The 25,623-nt window shown below is 39.5% G+C and overlaps 1 protein-coding gene and 1 pseudogene across 2 annotated transcripts in view; one reads left to right on the top strand and one right to left on the bottom strand.

Moving 5' to 3' along the window:
* MTHFD2L (methylenetetrahydrofolate dehydrogenase (NADP+ dependent) 2 like) overlaps positions 1-25,623 on the top strand; it is a 145,433-nt gene that overhangs the window by 107,621 nt on the left and 12,189 nt on the right. The window contains exons 6-7 of one of the 2 annotated variants that reach the window (XM_042984382.1): positions 9,366-9,491; positions 11,835-11,872. In XM_042984382.1, coding sequence (XP_042840316.1) covers positions 9,366-9,491; positions 11,835-11,863 — 155 coding nt within the window. In that variant the 3' untranslated portion in view covers positions 11,864-11,872. Of the gene's footprint in view, positions 1-9,365; positions 9,492-11,834; positions 11,873-25,623 lie in introns of those variants that run through there. The other variant, XM_042984385.1, reaches the window with a different exon arrangement.
* On the bottom strand, positions 6,835-9,039 carry LOC102958095 (annotated as a pseudogene).

The raw sequence follows: 25,623 nt of genomic DNA, 5'->3' as shown, positions 1-25,623 counted from the left end.
TTTCTGTTTATCATCTCTGCAGATGTCTTTACCAAGTGACTCCCTCTTTGTGTTTAATGATTGGAAGTGTCTGATTGTTTTCCTTGTAAGGCTATACATTTATTCCAAGTCTTATTCTGGTTTTGTTCTTCAGCCCTTCCAAAATGTTCAGAAAGGTGCTGGAAGTCTGGCATTAAAGCTGTTTCCCACTGTGGTTTTTCCTGTGTTTAAATCTCCTATTTCAAGCTTAAGGTTATTCACAAAAAGTTAACAGAGAGCTCCCTACATCTGCATCAGGAGTTACTTCTGAATTCTGTCTAAAGACAAAGAGCTTGTCTCTGAATTCCCCAATGGACAGATCCTTTCTTTTTTTTTTTTTTTTAACATTTATTTATTTTTGAGACAGAGAGAGACAGAGCATGAACGGGGGAGGGTCAGAGAGAGAGGGAGACACAGAATCTGAAACAGGCTCCAGGCTCTGAGCAGTCAGCCCAGAGCCCGACGCGGGGCTCGAACTCACATACCGCGAGATCGTGACCTGAGCTGAAGTCGGATGCTTAACCGACTGAGCCACCCAGGCGCCCCAATCCTTTCTTTACTTATAAGACTGGGTAAGAATCCAGTCTATGTTCACAGGAATAATTTTAGGGATAGTTTCCAGAAGACCTTGTCAAATATATACAATTTATCTAATTTCCTTTGATTTCTTATGCGATTTAGAGTTTTGAATTCTACCTTTCTATCCACTTCTTTTTGTTTTAATTTTTTTTAACATTTATTTATTTTTGAGACAGAGAGAGACAGAGCATGAACGGGGGAGGGTCAGAGAGAGAGGGAGATACAGAATCTGAAACAGGCTCCAGGCTCTGAGCTGTCAGCAGAGAGCCCGACGCGGGGCTCAAACTCATGGACCACGAGATTGTGACCTGAGCTGAAGTCAGATGCTTAACCGACTGAGCCACCCAGGCGCCCGTCCACTTCTTTTGCATATGAATATATGTACTGTTTGATATATATTTGGGAGTACTGAATTATTTGTTCCTAAAACTATTATTAAATCCTCTGCAAATGTTAGCTGACTAGGTTTTGGAAAATCTTTAACATTGACTTTCAGCTCAGAGTAAGACAAGATCTTAAAACAAAGCAGTTTTCCCTGTTCTGAGGGGGATTTAACTTTGCAAGGCAACTGCATTTTGGGGGTTTCTGGCCAGCCAGGAGTGAAAGGAATAAGTCAGAAGAAAATGGGGGAAATAGCTGAGGAAAGAGGAATAATAGGATGAAGGCTATTAGGGTTGTGCTGAGATTTGAAGGAATCTAGAAGAGAGACCATTTTTAGGTTTTTCCGTTTTGTTTGTCATGGTGAAGACATCTTTTAAGGGAACAGTTTTGGAATCTGAATACCTTTGGATACTTCCTCAAAACATTAGAAAATGCAGACCACTGGATGTGTGGAATTGTATTCCCTATATGTTCTAAGACACCTCTCCAATGAACACTTTTATTCACCTCAAAAGTTCTTCAGAATGGCTATTATGATTCTAAATTATCCTTGGTGAAATGATGCCATCTAGAAAGGTAAGTATAAGAATTTGGGATATGGTTGGGGTGCCTGGGTGGCTCTGTCGGTTAAGTGTCTGACTTCAGCTCAGGTCATGATCTCATGGTTTGTGAGTTCGAGCCCCATGTCGGGCTCTGTGCTGACAGCTCAGAGCCTGGAGCCTGCTTCAGGTTCTGTGTCTCCCCTTCTCTCTGCCCCTCCCATGCTAATGCTCTGTCTCTCTCTATTTCTCAATAATAAATAAACGTTAAAAAATTTCTGTTTTAAAGAATTTGGGATATGGTGTAAACACGTGTAAGAAGCAGGAGTGTACATCAAATGGGGAAGATGGTGTGGGTTTAGACTGAGGCAAATCTGGGAGAGTCTGGGACTGGCCAGTTGAAAGTATGACTTATATACCTCATGCCTCAGCCCCCCAAGTCTAATGGCTGGCCCATCTCCTGCTGCAAACCTGACCAATAGGCCATTCTCCCCAGAGAGAAAGGTTTTAGGAGATTTCACAGATGAAACAAGACTGAGGAAAGTTCCCATAAAATTGTGCTTAGTGACCTGAGGCAAAGTTTTTCCATAGGATTTTCCAAAGTTCAAAAGACATATTTTGAATTTTTCAGTCCTCAGGGTCAGTTTGAAGAATGGATTTGTCCAGGTTACTCACACGTCTCCTGTGAACCTCTCCCATATAGACATACAACAAAAAATAACAGAGATATAGACAAATTGTGTTGAAAGTAATAAGACCAATTTCCACTAAGGATAAAAGATTTTTAACTGGGTAATCAAAGGATTCCTAAAAAGGGTTCCTTATTCATAAAAAAAAATGAAATAAATTCAGCATTTGGGGAGCTTTAATAAAATAAACCAAATTTCAGACTCATTACTAGACTTACCTTATCATTCTAGTTAGAGAGACTAACAGTTTCCTATCGTAGCAAGAGACTCAAGGGGCCACAGAGGCACCTGTGGTTTCTGAGTTGAGGTCTTGAATGTTAAGAGTGGTAACAGAGGAAATCTTCATGGATCCACAATGTTGTTGAATACTGGCTCTCCCTGAACACCCAAACAGCCCATTGATAAGACAAATCTGAGCTTATGATTACAGAAGCATGGGAAAACACTGTCTTGGCAGTCTTTTAGGAGCTGTGTGCACCAGAGCTCTCTACCATCAGCCAACCTGTGAAGGTTGATTCTGAGCATCTCTTTCCAACTCTGTGTTCAGTGATGTCACTTGCTATCTTGAAGTCAGTCGTGGTAGGGATATTTATGCCATAGAGGAGTATTTATGCCACAGAAATCATCAAATTCCTCAAATCAGCGATTCCCGCCCCCACCCCCACCCCAAGAGCCTATTTATCTGAGTAGTGTCTTGTGGCATAGAAGCAAAGCTGAGATGCTTAGAGGTTGAAAATTTGTTTTAAAGCAAGTTTTTTAATGCAGAGACTTGCTCAGGATTGGGTAAGGAGCATAACAGGGATTGGTGGGTACAACAGGGAGAGGGTTTTGAAGCAAGGGGTTTCAAGAGTCTTGGAGAACAAACAGCCATTTGAGACTACCCACGGAAAAGTCAGACAACTTGATGATAATTTAAATGAGTTTTTTAGTAACTTCCAGAGACAGTGAAATTATCTGTAGCTTCTACCTTTCTGAGCAAGGGTTTTCTAGAATAATAAAGTCATGTTGATGAAAACAGTGGAATAGTAAAGTCATATTAATGTATACAGTAAGCTATGTGGGTGTGGGTGGTTTCGGTTCTCACATATAATGCTTGAGCCTTCAAATTATATAAGATTTAAGGACAGGTTTCCATGGAATTATCTTGGCAAAATGTAAGAAATAAGTAAATAAATAAATCTCATAGGAAATAGTTACTTGAAATCACTGTTCATTTGCAAATTTAACAAAATGTAAAAAAAAAAAAGAACGACCTGACTCCACATACTAATGGCATTAAAAACCTATTGATATTTAAATATTTACTAAATATTTAAATGGATTTTAATTCTATTTCACTGTTATCAAACAGTAAGAATGTAAACATATTGCATTTGTATACTTGGAGAACTAAATATATCATGTCTAAGAAATTTCTTTTCAGTGCCTTTAAAAATGTAATTAATGAACAACTTTATACTTCCAATCATTTTCCTCTACAAGACAACAATGTAGATGGATGACTTAGAGTATTTAAGATATCTAAAACAGATTTTGAATGCCCATTTGTTATAATTCCAGCATTAAGTAAAATCTGTATTATTTCTATGATAGGGTCAGAAGAGTGCAAGGATCAGGGGTGCTTGGGTGGCTCAGTCGGTTAAGTGGCCAACTTTGACTCAGGTCATGATTTTGCAGTTCGTGAGTTCATTCGAGCCTGGCATGGGGCTCTGGGCTGAAGCACAGAGTCTGGAGCATGCTTCGAGTTCTTTGTCTCCCTCCCTGCCCCTCCACCGCTCGCTCTCTCTCTCTCTCTCTCTCTCTCTCTCTCTCAAAAATAAATAAACATTACAAAATTTTTTTTAGAAGTCTGCAAGGATCAGAAATGAATTAGTTGAGAGAAGAAAGAAAAGAACATTTAATTTGATGACACAAAAAGACAATGTTTAAATCATAGAAATGGAAGACATTAATTAATTAATTAATTAATTAATTCTTCCTTTACCCTATAGTAAATATTTCTAGTGAGGAATAAAGGCAGTATACAGTTTCTTTTTGTGTAGTGTTTTCTTATTCTTAAAATATTCTCTATAATGAGCTGAAAGCTATTTCCTTTGTTCCCTCATTCTTTCATTTTTCTTTCTGCAAACATGTAGAGTAAATCTACTCTTTAACATATTGACAACACGACCACGATTATTGGGTTCTGCTTTCGTTTTCAGTTGTTTTTGTTTGTTTTGTTTTTCCTGAGATAGGCAACCTGAGTTTATTCAACCATTCCATTTCAGAGGTATTCAGTGTGTGGACCAGTATTCGTCCATGACTCTTTCTTACCTCTGGGAACCTTAGGTTCACAACAAGATAAGGCGCTGCACCAGAACGTAAATCAACATACTTCACTGAAAAAACATTGCTATGAATAAATAAAGCTACCTGAATCAAACAATGTGTTTAGTGATATAGTTGTTTTACATTGTGCAGAAGCTTTTTTACCCTGTTGCAGACTGGTAGTAAGCAATTAAACCAACTAGTTCGATAGCACTTGCTCCATATGGCATGAGTTCTAGATACATTCTAATTATCCTTCTCTAGACCAGCCCCTGGATGTAACCAATGACTCCAGAGAGTCTGCTAAAAATATAGAGGAAAACATTATATCCTTATATCTGGACACTCTTTGTCTTAGAGTAGCCTAATAGTTTTTAATGAGCTTTTAGTCAAGTAAAGCACCTGGTCAGAATTATACATTTATCCCCTTTTAAATTTTTCTTGCAACTTGTATAGTCCATCATTCCAAAGTGGGCTACCTATTAGCTATTCTATCCAATTTTGTTCATTTACAAATATAGGGCTATGCAGCTATTGCTGTGTTAAGAAAAACAAAAACAAACCTAACTCAATCACCTTAAAGAATCACTTTTTTTTTTTATTTCCCATGAATTTGGGTTCAGCTGGTCAGTGACAGTGACCGTGGCTTGTTTCTTCTGATCTTGACTGGGCTTGCTCAAGCATCTGCCTTCAGCTGGTGGTTAGCTAGAGTCTGACTTGTGTAGGATGGCCTCAGCTGAAATGACTCAGCTTCCCTCCACAGGATTTATATCCTCCAGTAGGCTAGCTTGAGCTTGTTCTCAAGGCTGTCACAAGGTTCCAGGAGATATAGGTAGCACACAAGACCTCTTTAAGGATTAGCCCTGCCACTGGCATAGATGAGAGCAGAGAAAGGCAGAAAATAGACCTGGAGGAAAACAAAGATAAAATAACCATAACAGTGCCAGTGTGTTCTTCCAAGTTCTTTATTAAAAATTTGGAAAATGGGGGCGCCTGGGTGGCTCAGTCGGTTGAGCGCCGACTTTGGCTCAGGTCACGATCTCGCGGTCCGTGAGTTGGAGCCCCGCATCGGGCTCTGTGCTGACAGCTCAGAGCCCGGAGCCTGTTTCAGATTCTGTGTCTCCCTCTCTCTGACCCTCCCCCATTCATGCTCTGTCTCTCTCTGTCTCAAAAAATAAATAAACATTAAAAAAAAATTAAAAAAAAATTTTGGAAAATGGTACTGACAAATACTTTTCATGGAAGACCTCTGCAGACCTTCCTACAGATGCATTGACCAATAGTTTTGGAATACGTTATTTAACTATCCAGGATTGTACCAATTGGAGCTTTCATCCAGCCCACAGTTTTCCATCGTGTAAATAAGGGTTCAGTGAAAACACTTTGTCAAATTTGATGCTGCAACTAAGAAACGATCTGTAGTTTTCTGGACATAAGTGGTCATCACCACATTTAATTATGATAGCAAAATATTAGAGTTCAGGACTGCATAACTTATTATGATAATCCATGTGATAAATTATTTCATGTAGGTTTTAAATTTCAAATAATTGATAAAATGGAAAAATGTTCATAATTTAACTTTAATGGCAAAATGGTAGGATTTATAGTCACAATATAAGCAAAGTTATAGGTATCATATTTTATATGATATTATATTATATATATACATTATATATATTATATATAAGTATTTTGAAATCCTAGAAAGAAATACAATAAAAATATACTTATTATCTTTGAATGGCATGATTATAGTGATTTTTATTTTTATCTTAAACTTTTAGATTTTTTCTAGATTTTCTACAGTGGACATATGTGATGTCATCATCAGAAAAAAATAAACACATATTTAAGGTTTTTCTATTTTTTAATTTTCCTAACAATTAAAATCAAGCTCACATTTACGTCTATTTTGAAAATTGTGCATTTGTTATTGCCAGTCTGATATTCTCAGAGCAAATGTAATGAACTATTACAACCGAGAGAGAAATCTGGATCTTTCTCAAAAGCTGGATTTTAGTAACTATTTCATCAACATTTTCATCTTAAAAATATTTTCTGCAGCTATCTATAATCAACTTACGGCTTTTCTAAAAAAAGAAAAGATTTTATTAACCATCTATAATATTTGCATCCGGATCACTACAGCTTAAAATAGATCACTACCCTTTCAGAGCTCTTTAGTAACTAAGAGCAATGGATAAAATCCAAACAACAACTCAGAGAAGTTCACATCAGAACATCGAATTCACCAAGCTTAGATTATTTAAAAAGAATGATCGATAATTAAACATCACACATAAGACTTTTTGTCACCATTAAATGTCTGAATTTTGAACAGATTCTTGGACTGTTTAAGACTCATATCCATCAGCTCGTTCAATATAGCACTGGTCTCGTCCTTACTAGCTTTGCCAGAACTACTACCTTCCCCATGAAGCTCCATGAGCTTTCCCAATTCAAACTTGAGCTTCTTCAGCACTTTGACTTTTCTGACAAAGATATCATGGAGTGGATAAATAGACTGATAAGGCTTTTCTGATGCTATGTCTTTTCTGATGCTATCTGCAATCAATTTATTGGCCATTTCTTTCAAGTCATTTGTCTGCACCTCTCGGGTCATGATCTCCGTCATCTTTTTCTGAATTGGGTGGACCTGTTGGTGCTGAGCATAAGAGGTCTTCTGAATCTGATTGTCTCAGTTTTTAGTAAAACCAACACAAAGTAGATGAAGCAAATAACCATCAGTAATCTTGACATCAACATGGGCTTCAATCATGGTCTGCCTTTTTTTTTTTTTTTTTTTTTTTTTACCATGGAATACATTTTGTCACGGGTAAGATCCATGCTATGGAAATTAGTCAGGCAGTTTGGGCCCTAAAATCCTCAGTAATTAGATTGAATTTTCTAAATCCAGTTTCATCATTCTGCAGACCAGCAAGGCTCACTTCAAAAACATGACCATTGAGGCCATCAGATCCTATTTTGGTTCTTTGAGTTCTTATAACTAGTGTTTTTCCAATATTTTTTATATTGAACACAGCTGGCGCTTTCACATCATACCCATCTTTCTTACAAAATGGATCAATCACTTTCTTCTTGGCTCCCTTTATGCTGCCTTTCTTAAGGTGCTTGTTCTTCAGATTGCCATGGCACTGCTCAGGGAGCCAAAAGGCTAGGTTTTCTTTTTCTATTGGATTCCAAGAAAAAATGGGATTTTATTACTATCTTTAGAACAATACTCAATATCTATGCTAGAACTGATAAAAAGAAGTTCTATGGGCTAGGGTAGGAAAGCATGAGAAAAAAACATATTTCAAACATTGATGCCTCATTGGTTATATTATTATGTGACTAAGGAATGTATCAGGTAGCTACATCTATTTTAGCACTGTTTCTTTATAGCCATTAAAATCTTAATTGTACTAAAAATCATATGCCATCTGGAATGCATAAGTGGATAATTTAGGTAGAAGAAAGCCTCTGACAACACAACATTGAGTCCTTTTCATGCAAAGGATGTAGAATGTGAAAATGAGTAAATCACCTGCTAGACACAGTGTCCACCAGAAGCATTGTGATAGACTAAAGATGGCCACAAAACCTTTGATTTTCCTCCCACTGAGAAATGGGGTTTCTGTCTGTCCTCTTAAATCTAACTAGATTCTGTCACTGCTTGACTGATAGAATATGACAGAAATGATATTGTGCCAGCTCCCAGGTTCTAGGCTTAAGTGACCGGCAACTTCTGCTTCCTGTCTCTTGGAGCACTCACTCTTGGAAGCCAGATGCTAGGCTGTGGGAAGCCCAAGCCACAGGAGAGTCCATGCCTGTATGCCCCAGTTGACAGCCCCAACTGAGCTCCGCCAACTATGAGCAACAACGATAGCCATGTGAGTGAGCCATCTTGGACAACCAGCCTAGTCACATTTTGAGGTGACTCCAGCCTCAGCCACTGTCTGAGTCCAACTATGTGAAAGACTCCAGTGAAGATCCATCCAGCTGAGCTCAGTCATCCCACAGAACCACGAAATGTAATAATAAAATATTTTAAGTCGCTAAGCTTAGGAATGGTTTTTAATTATTAACAAAAATAACTGGAACATTAACCATTGTTAGCTGGTACTGTTGTACTTGAAATAAAGTTTGAAAATAATTATAGAAAATGCATGGTGATGTAAGATCTCTGTAGAGCGATCTTTCCCACTGCAATGGAGAAATAGTAGAGTTTAGTATATCTTATACCTTTCCAAGTCATATACAGACATAATGAATCAAAGAAGCAAAGACAAAATAAGAAGAAAGCTCAAAATAACACTTCATGTTTGGAGTTGATAAGATACCACTATGTGTGTGGCACTTCAAAGTTTACCACCACCCTGAGCATTTAAATTATTTTCACTTCATTTTTTTCTTTTTATCCAACCCACCCCCACCCCACCTCACCCTTCTTTGTCTCTACCTCCAATTTCCAAGTAGTTTTCATTCCACCCAACCTCAACAGGAGCCTGTTTCATAGCCATGATGTCCCTATGCTATTTATAGTATGTGAAATATACAAGGATGCGACTCCAGTGGATATCCATCTGGAGAAATCTGATAGCAATCTCTGAGGTGAAAGGGTAAATCCAGGTAGGATTTTAAGCACAGAAGCCCCCATGTGCTGCCTTTATTCTTCTGCTTCATCGGAAATGATCAAGTGCCGTTGGTCTCTTCCTAGAAACAGTGTATGTTGTATATTTTTTTAAAGCCATGACAACAAAAACATTAGCTGTATAAACCTTTGGTATGCTCAAGGACAAAGTTTAAATATTTTCCAGAGTGTTTTACAACTGTGTTTTGCTTTCAGGTATTCCTAAGTTGATCACATCTGATATGGTTAAAGAAGGTGCTGCTGTAATTGATGTGGGTATCAACTATGTCCATGACCCAGTGACAGGAAAGACAAAACTGGTTGGAGATGTGGACTTTGAAGGTAATAAACTATCTCTTTTGATAAGTGAAGAAAATGAAAGATTCTCCTTTGCATGTTTTTATGGTAGAAAGAGAAACTTTGTATTTGATGCAAGCATTATTAAGTTGATAATCATTACACCTCTTTCCTCTGGGCAAAAGTTTAGTCACTTCCGTATTTCCTTCCTTCCTTCCTTCCTTCCTTCCTTCCTTCCTTCCTTCCTTCCTGCCTGCCTTCCTTCCTTCCTGCCTTCCTTCCTGCCTTCCTTCCTGCCTTCCTTCCTGCCTTCCTTCCTGCCTTCCTGCCTTCCTGCCTTCCTTCCTACCTTCCTTCCTTCCTTCCTTCCTACCTTCCTACCTTTCTCCCTCCTTCCCTCCCTTTTTCCCTCCCTCCTTCCCTCCCTCCTTCTTATCCTCCCTGCCTGTCTTTCTTCCCTTCTTCCTTCTTTCCTTCTCTCACTTCTTGGGAGGAAAATACAATTACACCATTAATATTTAGTTTTATATTAGGGGCACTTGGGTGGCTCATTCGGTTAAGCATCAGACTTCTGCTCAGGTCACCATCTCCCGGTTCAGTTCGCAAGTTTGAGCCCCGTGTTGGCTTCTGTGCTGATAGCTTGGAACCTGGAGCCCACTTCAGATGCTGTGCTCCCTCTCTCTCTGTCCCTCACCCACTCATGCTCTGTCTCTGTCTCAAAAATAAATAAACATTAAAAAAAAAATTAAGTTCCTTATAGTATAGGTTTTGCAGGTTTTTAGTGAAAGAATGCAGCTGGCCTTCTGTACCAGGCATTATTTTTACTTTTTTTGGAGTGTCTCTATACTTTGCTATCCATGCTATATATTCAGCCATTCACTCTTTTTTGTTTTTTGAGGCACATTTTATTTATTTTTTATTTTTTTATTATATGAAATTTATTGTCAAATTAGTTTCCATACAACACCCAGTGCTCACCCCAACAGATGCCCTCTTCAATGCCCATCACCTACCCTCCCCTCCCTCCCACCCCCCATCAGCCCTCAGTTTGTTCTCAGTTTTTCAGAGTCTCTTATGCTTTGGCTCTCTCCCACTCTAACCTCTTTTTTTTTCTTTTTTTTCCTTCCCCTCCCCCATGGGTTTCTGTTAAGTTTCTCAGGATCCACATAAGAGTGAAAACATATGGCATCTGTCTTTCTCTGTATGGCTTATTTCACTTAGCATCACACTCTCCAGTTCCATCCACGTTGCTACAAAGGGCCATATTTCATTTTTCTCATTGTCACGTAGTACTACATTGTGTATATAAACCACAATTTCTTTATCCATTCATCAGTTGATGGACATTTAGGCTTTTTCCACAATTTCAGCCATTCACTCTTAAAGCCTTGGGGTGTGTTTGCTAATCCTAACTATATTTCAGATCTGGAGAGTTACCTGGATAATTCAAGTCAACATTCCTCACTTGTATTTTAAAGAGGATGAGGAAGAGGAACTAGGATAACATTTCTATGGCCTTTGAAGGGGATAAGGCAGCAAATATGTAGTAACAAAAAACAGTTGTAACTCAATGCCTTATCTACTGAGCCCCTACACAGATAGTTTTAGATACCTGACCCCTAATCCAATTTTACTTACATATCTTTGTCAGATACTTGGATGCATTCAGATTTTCAGTATAATCTAGGAATCCTTAGTCATCCAATAAGATATAAATTTAGTAAATGGAGGTATTTTCATATTAGAAATCTAATATATACATATATATTAGATTAATCATTTTGCCAAAAAAGCAGGGCCATGTCAAGAACTTTATCAGCCATAGGTGTGTCTTTATAGACAAACTAAAAGGAATAATAGATGACATGATTTTTTTAAAAAAATTTTAATGTTTATTTTTGAGAGAGACAGAGTGTGAGTGGGGGAGGCGCAGAGAGAGAGGGAGACACAGAATCCAAGCAGGTTCCAGGCTCTCAGCTGTCAGCACAAGCCCAACTCGGGGCTCCAACTCACGGACTGTGTGATCATGACCTGAGCCGAAGTCAGATGCTTAACCGACTGAGCCACCCAGGCACCCCTAGATGATGTGATTTTTAAAATAATTCCAATTGTACATTTCCTCTTGGAATCTGGTCATCAGGCAATGATTTACCGAAGTCCTAGCATGGTATTGAATGAAACCTAACATGCAGGCAGCCAAGTATTCTAGGGTATTGGTCCCATGTTTGTGAGATTGCAGGTTGTATCACGTAGGCAATCTGAACCTGGTGCTAAAAAAAAAAAAAAAAAAAGAAAGGAAGGAAAACCTGGGGACACATGTGCAGCAATACATTCTGGGGACAGAATGGCGAATAAGAGCAAAGTACCGACAGCACACTGCTCTCGTAGGCGGTCGTTCGCAAGGTCCCTGCCAATGATGGAGCTTCCAGTCAGCAGGGGGATCTCTGCGGGTAACCACGGCTGTCTGTGTACAGGTGCGTGTTACGTGTACGTGCTGAACTCCTCAGGAAGTGACCTCATTTCTTTATTTCACTTGTCATGTTCAATCAGTAATATCAGATATCAATACTTTATGTGAATTTCTCAACTTCAAAGGGTAAGGATACATTTTGTTTTAAAACCTGACCTCATTTTTTCTTTATTTTTGCACTGTCATTCTGCATCTTGGTGACATTACAGTTACCACGTGTTTATTGCAAAATCACCGTACGCTTCTGGTGCACCCAGATGGCACAGACAGAACGTGATAGCCAGCTCGAGGCAAGAAAAGCAGAGATGTTTGCAGTTTGCAACCTTGACTCTGCTCGTAGAGCAAACTTACCCAGCAGTGCAACACATCTTTTGAGACCCTTCTCTCGTATAATTGTTCATTGGTCTCAAAGCATTTCCACGCATTCTTATGTTTAGCTAAGAATGCTTTTTGCTTGTGGGGTATTATAAAAACACTAAAAATGAGCTTTTGGGGGTGTGCGCGTATGCTTAGTCACACACGAATATGCACTTCAGATCGCATACCATTCCATTTGGCACAATCTATTAAACTGAACTGCAGTTATGCATATCTAGGTATGTAATGAAATAAAGAAGGGAAATGACAAAGAGAAACAAAGACGTAAGATAAACAGGCAAGTGCATTGGGCTGGGAGACAGAGAGGTGTTTTAGACCTAGCATCGTAACCCAGGAACTTTGCAGCCTCCCTGGCCGTCAGTGGTGTTATCGGTTAAATGGTAGCAGTGACAGGAGTGGCTCCTTCCAGCCCTTGTGTGTGCTGCATCTTGGACATCCAGCTGAGTGCTACCAAACGGTTATGTAGAAACACAGAAACTTTGGGTAGGTCAGGCTTTTCTGCTTCTGTCATAAGGCCACGCCCATCTTATTGATAATATTACCCTTGCTCACCCCCTGGATCACAGAACCAGGGCCCTAAGGAAGACCTGGACTTGGTAAAGAAGACCTTGCCAGTGAGGCCGTGACTCAGCCACCCGGAGGAACATGCAAGTGATAGGTTTTGACATGTTGCTCTTCAGGTTCTTCATCGGGGCTTAACCTGAGGTGAGGGATGATCCCTTGGCTGCAAGGGAGGAACTCCAACTTGGGTTATGCCGTAAAACTTGTAAGCAGCCGTGGCTGCAGGTTGCCAGAGGGAAAGTGTGGCTGCTTTGTGAGTATCGGTGAACATTTCCCTCTCACTGTATAGCCAAGATAAACAAATGGGTGTAGGTAAAGTCAAATGTTAAAGTAAATTGTCCTTGCAGACATTTTCAGCTCTCGAATAAAGGAAACAGGGTGGCCGTTGGTGGGAATGATTTTTAAAGAAAAATTTCATTCATGGACCCCATTTTAGAAATATTAGAAATATGTAAATATTTGAAAATTCAGTGATTTGTGAAACCAGGAGTCGTTTGTATCTATTTTCTTTCTAAGAAAATATGGATGCTACGTGTAATCTTTATTATGAGATGTTTTGGCCTCAGTTTTGAATCAGGCACCTCTCCTCTGAGTGCTATTTTGTATCAGATACAGCATGAGGCTTGCATCACCCTTTACTATAGTTCTTGATGGAAGGAGACATAAATCATCCTAAATATTTCTTTTTGTTGCTAATATCAGGTTTTGGTTTTGGTGTAAATACAGTTGTCTCCAGACTACATCTTCCTTCATCTTCTAGGGTTTCCTGTTCTCACTTTTTTCTCTGCTCTGTTCTCTGCTTCCTTCTTTCTTCATTCTCCTTCTCCTGAGCCCAGAATAGAGTCAAATGGCCCTTTCTGAGCTGGTAGCCTAGAGGGAAATAATTGTCCCTCCCTCCACCATTCCTCCAACAACTCCCTTCCACCTTGGTCACAAAATTGCCAATATTCTTAGAGAAGAGGCAGGCAAATCTAGTAGAAAATTATGCAGAGAGTAAGGAAGGTAGGAAAGGATTTCTTACATGGGGAAACCCTCTTCTCAGGTCATTTGGAATTATTCTTTATTTAGTGATAATAGTAGTTGGCGTTTGAGCGGTGGTTACCATTCTCAGCCTTTTATACCCCTAAATTATTCATTTAATTCTTATGATAGCCCTATAAGATAGCCGTATAAAGTATTGTTATTATCCCCCATTTTACAGAGGCACACAAAGCCTGGGCATCTTTGCCCAGAGATGACACATAATGGGACACTGTGTGTTCATAGCCAGGCATTTGGAATTTCTACCCTGCTTTGTCTTCACTATTCTGTATTTAACTATGTTAATACTTTCATTTTTCTTTTTTTTAAGTTTATTTTGTGTGTGTGTGTGTTTGTGAGAGAGAGAGAGACAGAGAGAGACAGAGACAGGAAAGGAGAGAGAACCCCAAGCAAGCTCTGTGCTGTCAGAGAGGCTCAATCCCACGAATCATGAGATCATGACCCAAGCTGAAACCAAGAGTCAGATGCTTAACTGACTGAGCCACCCAGGTGCCCCAATACTTCCTTTTAAGACATGAAGTTATTTCTTTTATGTTCCCCCTAGGATATATACAATAGCAAGTTTTAAAAGTGTCTAGACAAGAGTATCAGTGTATGTCAGCCCTCACTCTATGTGGTTCTGATATGCACAGATATCAGTTACCATAGTTTAGTTAAATAACACCAATCCTGCAACAGAGTGGTTTGAATTTCAGTTAGTTTGCTATATTACCTGTAACTGCATTAAGTGCAAACTTTTCTGCCAGCTCTTCAATGTAGAAATCATTATGCAAATAACAAATATGCACAGTGATCTGCGGCCAATGACATCACTTCTTCTAAGTCTGTTGGTGATTGTTCATGGGACATCTTACTCAGTTCAGTGAAGTGTGTAGTTCTATTGACTCCTTTTTTCCCACTAATAAACCACATGACATTTTATAAAAGTAGATCACAAACAGAGGGAATTGCCAGCAAAGATATAAAAAGTGATAATGCTGAAAGATTCTGGATATGGAGCCAGAGGAACTTAGCAAAGGTGAAGTTCTCCATGTAAATGAGAAAAGTAGTTGCTGCTAAAAGGACAACAGTGTCCCAGAGGAAGTGACACTGGCATAAAACTTCACATAAAAAGAACTCTCAGAGCGGTGCCTGGATGGCTCAGTCGGTTAAGTGTCTGACCTTGGCTCCAGTCATGATCTCACAGTTTGTGTGTTCAAGCCCCACGTCTGGCTCTGTGCTGACAGTTCAGAGCCTGGAGCCTGCTTCAGATTCTTTCTCTCTCTGCCCTTCTTCTGCTCGTGCCCTGTCTCTCTCTCAAAAATAATTAAACATTTAAAATAAATAAATAAAATAAATAAAAGAACTCTCAGATATATTTAATGGCATTAACATGCAAATACAAAATGTTAGAAGCTGATCCAAATTTGGAAAGGAATCTGAAATTCACCAAGGCATAAGGAAAGATGCTCACCGTATACTGCATGGTATGTGACCGGAAGAACACAAAAACTGTTCAAACTACTCTTGATAAGTTTTTACAAATAAATAAAAGGCTTTAATACTCAATGTTTCTAGTGTTTTAAATAAATTATGGCATACTAAATAAATGTTTTACTATTTTCAATTCCCTATACATTTATAAACCATAGAGAGAGAATTTTTAATGTTTTCACCAACATTTTTAAAGGTTACTGAACAAATGTAATGTCCTCCAATGATTATTAAAACTGCTCTGCGCTGTTTCAGCTTGCACAGTCATTTGTATGGTTTTTTTTTTTCTGCTACTGTGAAAAGTGAGCACTGCCCATATTTATCTCTATGTCTAGGGAAACTAGTGGTCATAGAGTTCAAATTCAGATCCAATGCCATGATCGCTTCTACTATGTGACTGTTCAATTGTGTTTGATTATAGTGTCTCAGGATTACTACCCAGGTATGTTGTTGAGGGTTGCAGGTATGCTTGGCTTAGCACCTTTCCTAGGAAATCCACACTGGTGCTTTTCTTGATAATAGATCCAAGTTAGGACCTTTCTTCAACACCATTGCTCTCTGGGTCCCTTGAGGAGTTAATGGGGCCTTAAAGTTATTACTGAATTGAAATGCTATTTTGGTTTGAATTGATCCTCAATCATAGAATTCAAGATGGTACCTCATTGCTTCCAGCCTCTGACAGGTACCACCATTCCCCTTCCATTACCTGAATATGCCTCTCCCTTCTAATTTAAGGCAGTAAAAGAAGAGCAGTATTTTAAAAAGCATCTGTGATAAAAATTATTTTGTATGTCTAAGAATTGTTTGTAATAACTAACAATCATGCAACAAGTAATTTATCTGAAAAATTTAGATTTCCTATACAGATTAAAAAAATAATAACAACAGTGGAACCTATCTACCTTCTCCTGGTCATTTTCCATTAGTAGCTTTGAGAGAAACTTCATACATTTCTAACAAATAAGACTGTATCCTCATAAGATGGAAACGAGAGCTTATGTGGTATGAGTTGTAAATTGCTTCTTCTGACTGGAAAGTAGTCTGTAGTCTTGGACAAGCTCATAATTATGCTGCTTTTATGACAGCAGTTCTCTGAATGGATTTGGTGAACTGAACAATCTAATTAATGACTTCCCGTGCTGTTAATTCAGGCTAACCTGGTTCACATTGGCGAGTTCTCAGGCCCCATTTGCACCTCCTAGCTACCACACAGATGTTTCTGTAATCTTTTGAAGCTTTTAATAGCTTTGCATCAGTTTTATGATGAATTCTTCAGGGATTGCAATGGAATGAAAGGGACTGGATTGTCTGCTCCTTGTTCTTTACCATCTCTCCTCCCTGTCTTCCATTCCTGACCACACCTCTCCACTCACTAGTCTGTACCAAAACAGGGAATAGAATGATGCTGGAAAGAACTGCTGAAAAAGGAAGGAGAGAGGCAGGAACAACATGTAGGCTCTTTTCTCAGAGTCCGAATAGGTGGGGCTGATGTCCAAGAGTGATCCTCTCTGCTGCCCTGCAGGTACAGGACTACATAGAAATTACAGAGCTAAGTCTAAAGGTACATTACAGTGTTGATGAAACCAATTTAAATTATAAGAGTAAAGAAGGCACATTATATGGAAAAGAGGGCCTACTCTAACACAAGCAATTTTTTTTAAACTATAGTTGCTTCCAGATGTTTTGCGTCTGCATATTTTACATTGCTTGAGGAATATGTCTTATACCCTTAGATTTTTATCAGCCATTTTCCACGCAGAAGTCCTGGTTCCTGGTTATGTTTAGTGAATATATCATAATTTGCCTCACTCTGTCTCTTTGTTAAATGATCAGTTGTTTCTATTTTTCCCCTCTCTCAGTATTATACCAGATGATAGATGAGGCTGCCGTAACAAAGGAATGACAAAATACCTGAACTCCAAGATAGCTTAGCTGTCTTCTACAAAAGTCTATGGAGTTAGACAGCCCTTCTTCATTCAGGGAGACTGTTTTCATCCATCTTGCTGTTTGTGTTCGTTTGATAAAACTGCCATAAGTAAGTTCCAAACACTGCATGGCTTAAACAGAAATTTATTTCTCACAAATCTGGAGGCTAGAAGTCAGAGATCAAAGTGTCCCCAGGGTTATTTCATCTGCGGCTTCTCTCTCCTTGACTTGTAGATGGCCAACTTCTCCCTGTCTTCACTTTGTCTTTCCTCTGTACATGTCTGTGTTCAAATTTTCTCTTCCTGTGAGGACACTAGTCGTCTTGGATTAGGGTCCACTCTAATGGTCTCCTCTTAATTACCTCTGTAAAGACCCTATCTCCAAATATGGTGACATTCTGAAGGACTGATGGTTAGGACTTCAACATATGAATTTGGGGGAGTCGTAATTCAGCCCATAACACTGTTCCACCTGAACCCTCTTCTTATCCACACAGTTGAAATTGAATTGCCTGCTCATCCATGTTTTCTTCCATCGAAAGGTAAAAGAGAGACGAGGGCATGTGACTTTACCTTTAAGAAAATTGAACTAAAAGTTGTATGCATCACTTCTGTGAGCATCCTATTGACCTGAATATAGCCACATGGCTACTCTATGTGGGAGCAAAAAGGATGTGGAATCCATAGGCTCTAGATGGGAAGTCATACTTGGATGAATAATGATCCATTCTGTGCATAAGAACTTGAAGACTAATCTCTTGACAAAAGAGAGACAGAGACAGAGACAAAGACACAGAGAGATTTCCTCATCCAGCATCTACATACAATTCAGTCTACCCTGAATTCTTTTAGTTGTGAATACCTCATTGCTTTTTTAGTCAGTTTCAAAACATGATCCACGTATTAACTCTTTCCTGTGGGATCAGTGGATGCCTAATGTCAGTGAAGTCGTGTCTTGGGTCAGATCTTACAATATTAACTCTGAACTCTGTATATAAAATATATACACTAAGTGTGGAGCCTACTTAAGACTCTCTCTCTCCCTCTCCTGCCCCTCCCCTGCTTGCCTGCGCCCTCGAAATATATATATATATATATTTGTTGTTGTTTTGTTTTGTTTTGTTTTGTTGCAAAGTGTAGATAGTACAATCTCACCAAAATGTCTTCGGTTCTAATTAAACTCATTTTTATTATTCAATCATCAGTAAAGGCAAGACACTTTTTGACAACTTCATGCAATATTGAAAATTGTATCAGGTCCCTTTGTGGTTTCCATTTTCATGTCTCTTTACTGACCTTACTTTTGATCTCCTGGTCATGACTGATGTTTTCAGTATAGCCCTTCAAATTCTTTGAGTCATACTTTTTTACTGAAATGTATGTCATACAATATGTTCACGACTTGGAAACATAGCTAGGGGAGAAGATCTAGATGCCTGCCTTGACTCAGCCACCATCTGCAACTCATCCTGAATAGGAAAGACATGCAAGTTACCACCTGCTATGACCAGAAAAGAAAGAGAAACCCACAAAGTGAGACATGGCAGGAGAGCATGAGGTCTACTTAGGGTCTGCTGGGAAGGGAGCCAGCTAGGTGGTCCCTGAGCTTCCTTCTGCCCCTGCTCGTCTTGCTGTGGCACAAACTGGCCCCAGGTGACCTGCTTCTTGAGCAAGCGTTCCCAAAGTGTCCCAGGGTAGGTCAGAGTGGGTGATACTGATTCCAGATAGATAGGGTAATAGCAGAGACAGGCCAGCCTTGACTAAATTGGGTCGTTTGAACGAGAGGTAGGGCTGAACGCCTCACGGTGGGAATCTGCAGTGGACCCAGGGTCCCCAGCCCTAAGAAATGGAACTATTGCTGCTGCTGTGGGGCTCAGCTAGAGACCAAGGGCCTTGACCAGGCATACCCCAGAGAGACTCCAGTAGTGAGGGCAGTGGTACTTTAAGTAAGCTCTAGTGAAACCTGCAGGAACTAGGGGAAAGCCTATTAGAAAGTCCCATCTGCTGTTCCTGGGCTCAGGGCCCACATAGACTCTGCATGTCTCCTGGTTCGAGTACTAAAGTTTTTGTATGTATGCCCAGCCAGGTATTTTCGCTGATAACTAGTGATGTTGAGCATCTTTCCATGTACTGGTTGGTCATTTGGATGTGTTCTTTGGAAAAATGTCTTTTTATGTCCTCCGTCCATTTTTTAATTGGATTGTTTGTTTTTTGTAATGAGTTGTTTAAATTCCTCAAGTATTTTTGATAAGGTATTTGGGGGTAATAACCCCTTATGTGATATATGATTTGCAAATATTTTCTCCTATTCTGTACATTGCCTTCTCATTTTGTTGATTGTTTCTTTTGCTGTGCAGATGCCTTTTTTGCTTGCAGTAGTCCTACTTGTTGATTTTTGCTTTTGTTTTCTTTGCTTTTGGTGTCATATCCAAAAAAATCATTCCTAAGACCAATATCAAGGAACTTTTCCCCTATGTTTTCTTCTAGAAATTTTATAGTGTTGGGTTTTATATTTAAGTTCATTAATTTGGGCTTAATTTTTATAAGTAGTATTGGATATGGGTTCAATTTCATTTTTCTACATATAGTTAGTTCTCCCAACACTATTTACTGAACAAAGTATCCTTTCCCCACTAAGTGTTCTTGGCTCCCTTGTCAAATAATAATTGACCTTGCATTCAGGGGTTTATTTCTATGCCTTCTACTTGGTTCCATTGGTTCTATGTGTCTGTTTTTATGCCAGTACCATAATGTCTTAATTACTCTAGCTTTCTGGTATAGTTTGAAATCAGGAAGTGTGATGCTTCTAGCTTTGTTCTTTTTTCTCAGTATTGCTATTGACTATTCAATGTCTTTAGTGGTCTCATACATTTTTTTTTTTCCATTTCTGTGACAAATGCCACTGAATCTATAAATGGCTTTGGGTAATATGGATAATTTAACACTATTAATTCTCCCAGTCCATGAACATGGAATATCTTTCCATTTTTTGCGTGTGTCCTCTTCAATTTTCTTCTTCAAAGTCATGTAATTTCCATTGTAAACATTCTTCATTTCCTGAGTTAAATTTATTCCTAAGTATTTTATTGCTTTTGATGCTGTTGCAAATGGGATCGTTTTCTTTATTTATTTTTCATATATTTCACTGTTAGTGTATAGAAATAACACCAATTTCTTTATGTTGATTTTATTTCTTTTAATTGTTTTTAATGTTTTATTTTTATTTTTGAGAGAGAGAGAGAGAGAGAGAGCATGCACACGCACAAGGGGGGGAGGAGCAGAGAAACAGAGAGACGGAGGATCTGAAGCAGGCTCTGTGCTGACAGCAGAGAGCCCAATGTAGGGCTTGAACTCATGAACCATGAGATCATAACCTGAGCCGAAGTCAGAGGCTTAACCGACTGAACCACCCAGGTGCCCCTCTGCATGTTGATTTTATGATCCAGCAATCCCACTTCTGGGTATCCAAAGGAAATGAGAACAAGATATCAAAAAGAGATCTATGTAATCATGTTTGTTGCAGCATTATTCACAATAGCCAAGATATGGAAACAAAAGTGTCAATCAGTAGATGAAAGGGTAAAGAAGATGTGGCATATATATATATTCAATTGAATATTTTCAGCCATGAGCAAGAGGGAAATCCTGCCATTTGTGACGACATGGATGGACCTTGAGGGCATTATGCTTATTGAGATAAGTCAGACAAAGACAAATGCTGTGTGGTATTACTTATACGTGGAATCTGAGAAAGCCAAATTTGTAGAAACAGAGTAGAATGGTAGTTACCAGGGGCTGGGGGCGGGGGTGGGGGGAAGCTGGGAAGATGCTGTTAAAGGGTACAAACTTGCAACTAGAAAATGAATAAGTTCTGGAACTCACGCACATCATAGTGAATCTAGTCAACAATACTATATTATATACTTCAGAATTGCTACAAGACTAGATCTCAAGTATTTTCCCACAAAAAAGAAATGATAATTATGTGGTGTGATACAGGTATTAAATAAAGCTATGATGGTAATCATATTGCAGTATATAAATGTATCGAATTAATCTGTTGTACGTTTTAAACTTACACAATGTTTTATATAAATGATATCTCAATTTTAAAAATTAAAAAAAAAAAAAACGACAGTGCGGGGGATCTTAAGTTCAGGCTGGGACACAGTGGGGACTAGGGCATGGGTAGGGCCTTCCCCTCCCAGTGTTATTTGTTTGCTGTCCGCTCCTCAGTGCCCTGCTTGCTCTTTGGAGCCTCCCATGGCGTTCTGTGTGCACCCTCCCATGGATAGGCTGGGAGAGCAGTGTGGCCAAGTGTCCTCCTGGAGCTAGATTATCCCACCCTGTAGGCAGTAGAGGGATGACACAGGACCAACACCAGCTCATTGAACTACTGGAGGGAACAATTTTCATGAGAGTCCGTGCTCAAACTTTGGGAGAAATGTGTGGATGGGGAGAGGATGGTCCTAGGGAGGGAGGGAAAGGGAGCTCCTAACCTGACTTGCCCTGGACATTAAGGAAAAGGAGAAGGCCCAGATCTTGGGCTGGTTCATCTGTCCATCTTACAACCTGCTCTTTTCTTAAACTACATCAAGAATGGTACACCCTAGCCTTGCAGGGGTCCCAACAGCTGAGCTCATTTCCTGCCAATGATTTTTTGTTCTTGTCCCGTGATTCCCAGCACTGTACAGTCTGAGGGGCTTCTCTGGCCCCTCACAAGAGCCCTTTGCAAATAGCACTGACGAGCACAGTGAGAAGGGAAGGAGCCACCCATGGCCCTCTCAGGAATTCCTGGAAGCCAGAGCAGGGCTGAGGCTGGGATGCAGTAGGGGTTGAAGGGATATTATGTGTCAGGCATTGTGACAGGCATTTGAGATGCAACGATAATCTAAATAGGCAAAGTCCTAACCCGCAGGTAGCTTACATCAGGTTGGAGAAGACAGATAATAAACAAATGCATACACATCCATGTAATATATTAAGCAGTGTTTGGTGTTACAAAAATAAAACCAGATAAGGGAGGCTAGAGCATTAATAGAGTAAGGTCGCTAAAGAGGGTGTTCAGGGAAGACTCGCTGCCAACCTGAACAAAGTGAGGGAGGGAGCTGTGGATTTATGGGAGAGGAATATCCCCCCATGCAGAGCAGAAAGTGTGAAGATTTAGAGGATCAGCATGCCTAATGGCTTTCATGAGCTGCCATAAGACCATTGTAACTGGAACAGAGTAAATAAGGGGAAGAATCGGGGGGAATAAAGTCCAAGAGGTAGCAGCAGGGATGCCATATCATGTAGGTCCTTAGAGGCCATGGAAAGGAATTTGGATTTTACAGTAAAGTAAAGTAAAGTAAAGTAAAGTAAAGTAAAGTAAAGTAAAGTAGCAAGGCTACTGAATATCAAGTAGACCTTAGAGAGGCTGGGATATAAATAGGATACCTGTTAAGATGCTATTGTAATTATCCAAGAAAGAAATTATCCAAGATGGGGTGTGGACCAGCGTGGTAATGGGTGAAAGTGTTAACAGGTGGTTAGATGGTAGATATAATTTAAAGGAAGGGTCGGAATGATTGGCTGAATGATTAGATATAAAAGAAAGAGAAGAATCAATTATGACTCTAAGAGTTTTTAAATAAGCAAGAGCAAAGGTGCCAGTTCTAGAACCCTTTTGAGATGAGTCTGAAAAGATGAATGAATTTCACCTAAGTGTGCGTATATAAGGTGGACAGGGGGCAGAGGGAGAAGAAGGGGCTCTTTCCAGGTGAGAAATAGCGGATCAAAGGCAAAGAAGAAAAATTGCAAAAGGTCTTTTGTACTCAAAAGTAGCTCAACATTGTTGAAGTAGGGAAGTATGACACTGTAAACAATTGTGAATTGTGCCCCAAGCAGCTGGAGGCTTACTTTGCATTTTTCAAAACATCTCTACTTGACAGGAAATCCCTCCTACAACAAAAGGGAGTCTATAATTTGGGACTCTATCTGGTCAGAATTATTCCTCAAACTTCCAACCCCGTAGTCAAAATATGAGGACAAACGGGGGTCTAGAATTATATAGTACCATTTTCTAAGAAATATTAGATGTGGAACTAAAACCTTGGAGTGCTTTTAAAGCAGCTTTTAATCTACATTTTCCCTTCTTTTACCATAGATCTCTTGTGTATGCCTAGTATGTCACCTTTGAAACCTGAGGGTTACCTTTTCTCTCCATGCTCTTCGTAGATTATGTCCAATCTTTCTTAAAACGATTTCAATTTGGAGTCAGGCTGACTTAGGTATGAATCCTAGTTCTGTTGCATAAAACAATTATGATCTTAGGCAAATCCCTTCACCTCTCTGAGACTTGATTTTATCATCTGAAAAACAGATAATAATGCCTATCTTATAAAGTTGTTATGAAGATTATGTGAAATAATCACCTCACATGAGCTAATGTATGTAGCTTGCTGAGTATGGTCCCTGGCAGAAGACAGTATGTGTGTGTGTTTGTGTGTATGCTCATTATTTGCCTTTTCTCTCCAGTCTCACTTTGGTACTAATCCAGAAGCACCTAACTTCGCATTGCAGTTACCATCCTGCTCCTCACTGCTTTTCTGACCTCCACTCTCTTCTGGTCAAGTCTGTTCTTCACCCCAATATCGTATGAATCAACTCGAAGGCACTCATGCTTATCCCAATCTTCTCGAAACTCCCATAGAAGGTCTTACCTGCCTTGTTCATTTTGTTCTTGCTTCTGTACTACCTTGTACTTTCACTTGGTTGTTCCCTCCTGCCTTGTATGCCTCTGTAAGGTAAGCTTCTTGCCGTGTATTCCTTTTATATCTCCATCCCACAGCAGGTTTTCTCCTTCTTAGTCCTACCATGGGTCACATGTATGATCATCCTCTGTACTTATAAATCTCTAGTGTTACAATTACATTACAGGAGTAATTCCTTAAAGTTGCCTTAATGGGAACAAAAGCTGCCACTTGAGGTGGCATCAAACATATTATTAACCTACAACAATCCATATCCAGCAATAATACATCCACTGAGACATTCGTGGATTTACTCAACACCCATTTCTCATTCAACGTATCTTCAAGGTACTGGGGATATAGCCATGCACAATATAAAGTTCCTGCTCTCATGGAATTTATATTCTCCAGATTACATGTTAAAGCGAGGTTCTTTTGGGACACCTGAGCGGCTCAGGTCGGTTAAGCGTCCAACTTGAGCTCAGGTCATGATCTCACAATCCATGAGTTCGAGCTCCACATCGGGCTTTGTGCTGTCAGCTCAGAGCCTGGAGCCTGCTTCAGATTCTGTGTCTCCCTCTCTCTCTGTTCCTCCTCCGCTCGCACCCCCTCTCTCTCTCTCAAAAATAAATAAAGATTGAAAAAAATTTTAAAAAAAAGTAATGTCTCAAGTTTTTATTTAAATTCCAGTGGGTTAATATACAGTGCAATATTAGTTTCAGGAGTAGGATTTAGTAAATTGTCACTTACTTCTGGCACTCAGTGTTCATCGTGAGTGCCCTCCTTTATACCCACCATCCATCTAACCCATCCCCTACCCACCTCCCCTCCAGCTGCCCTCATTTTGTTCCCTGTAGTTAAGAGTCTCTATGGTTTGCCTCCCTCTCTTTTTTTTTCCTTCGCCTATGTTCATCTGTTTGTTTTTTTTTTTTAATTTTTTTAACGTTTATTTTTGAGACAGAGAGAGACAGAGCATGAATGGGGGAGGGTCAGAGAGAGAGGGAGACACAGAATCTGAAACAGGCTCCAGCCTCTGAGCTGTCAGCACAGAGCCCGACGCGGGGCTCGAACTCACGGACCGTGAAATCATGACCTGAGCCGAAGTCGGCCGCCCAACCGACTGAGCCACCCAGGCACCCCTCATCTGTTTTATTTTAAAGTAAGCGTCTTTTGGAAATGGTTTGGCACTACTTACTACCAAGTGTGTGTTATACGAGATGGGAAAGTCAGAGAGTATTGCCAGTTTCTAAGGAAATGGCACTAGTTTTGAACAACTTGATCACTTTATTATTATTATTATCATTATTATTATTATTACTATTGTAAAAAAAAAGTTACCAACACGATTTTCAGTGTTAATCATTTAATTTGATGATACGTATGTTAGTTCAGTCTGCTATAACAAATTACCACAGACTGGGTGGCTGAAACAATAGCATTTATTTTCTTATAGTTCTGGATGGAGTAAGTCCAAGATCACAGTGCCACCATAGTCGGATTCGGATGAGGACCCTCTCCTGGGTTACAGACAGCTAACTTCTCATTGTATCCTCATCTGGTGCAACGAGTGAGAGAGCTCTGTGGAGACTTTTCAATAA

This window comes from Panthera tigris, chromosome B1, assembly GCF_018350195.1.
Source record: "Panthera tigris isolate Pti1 chromosome B1, P.tigris_Pti1_mat1.1, whole genome shotgun sequence".
Lineage (NCBI taxonomy): Eukaryota > Metazoa > Chordata > Mammalia > Carnivora > Felidae > Panthera > Panthera tigris.
Note: the sequence above shows the minus strand (reverse complement) of the source record. Positions and strands in the feature narration are given on the sequence as shown.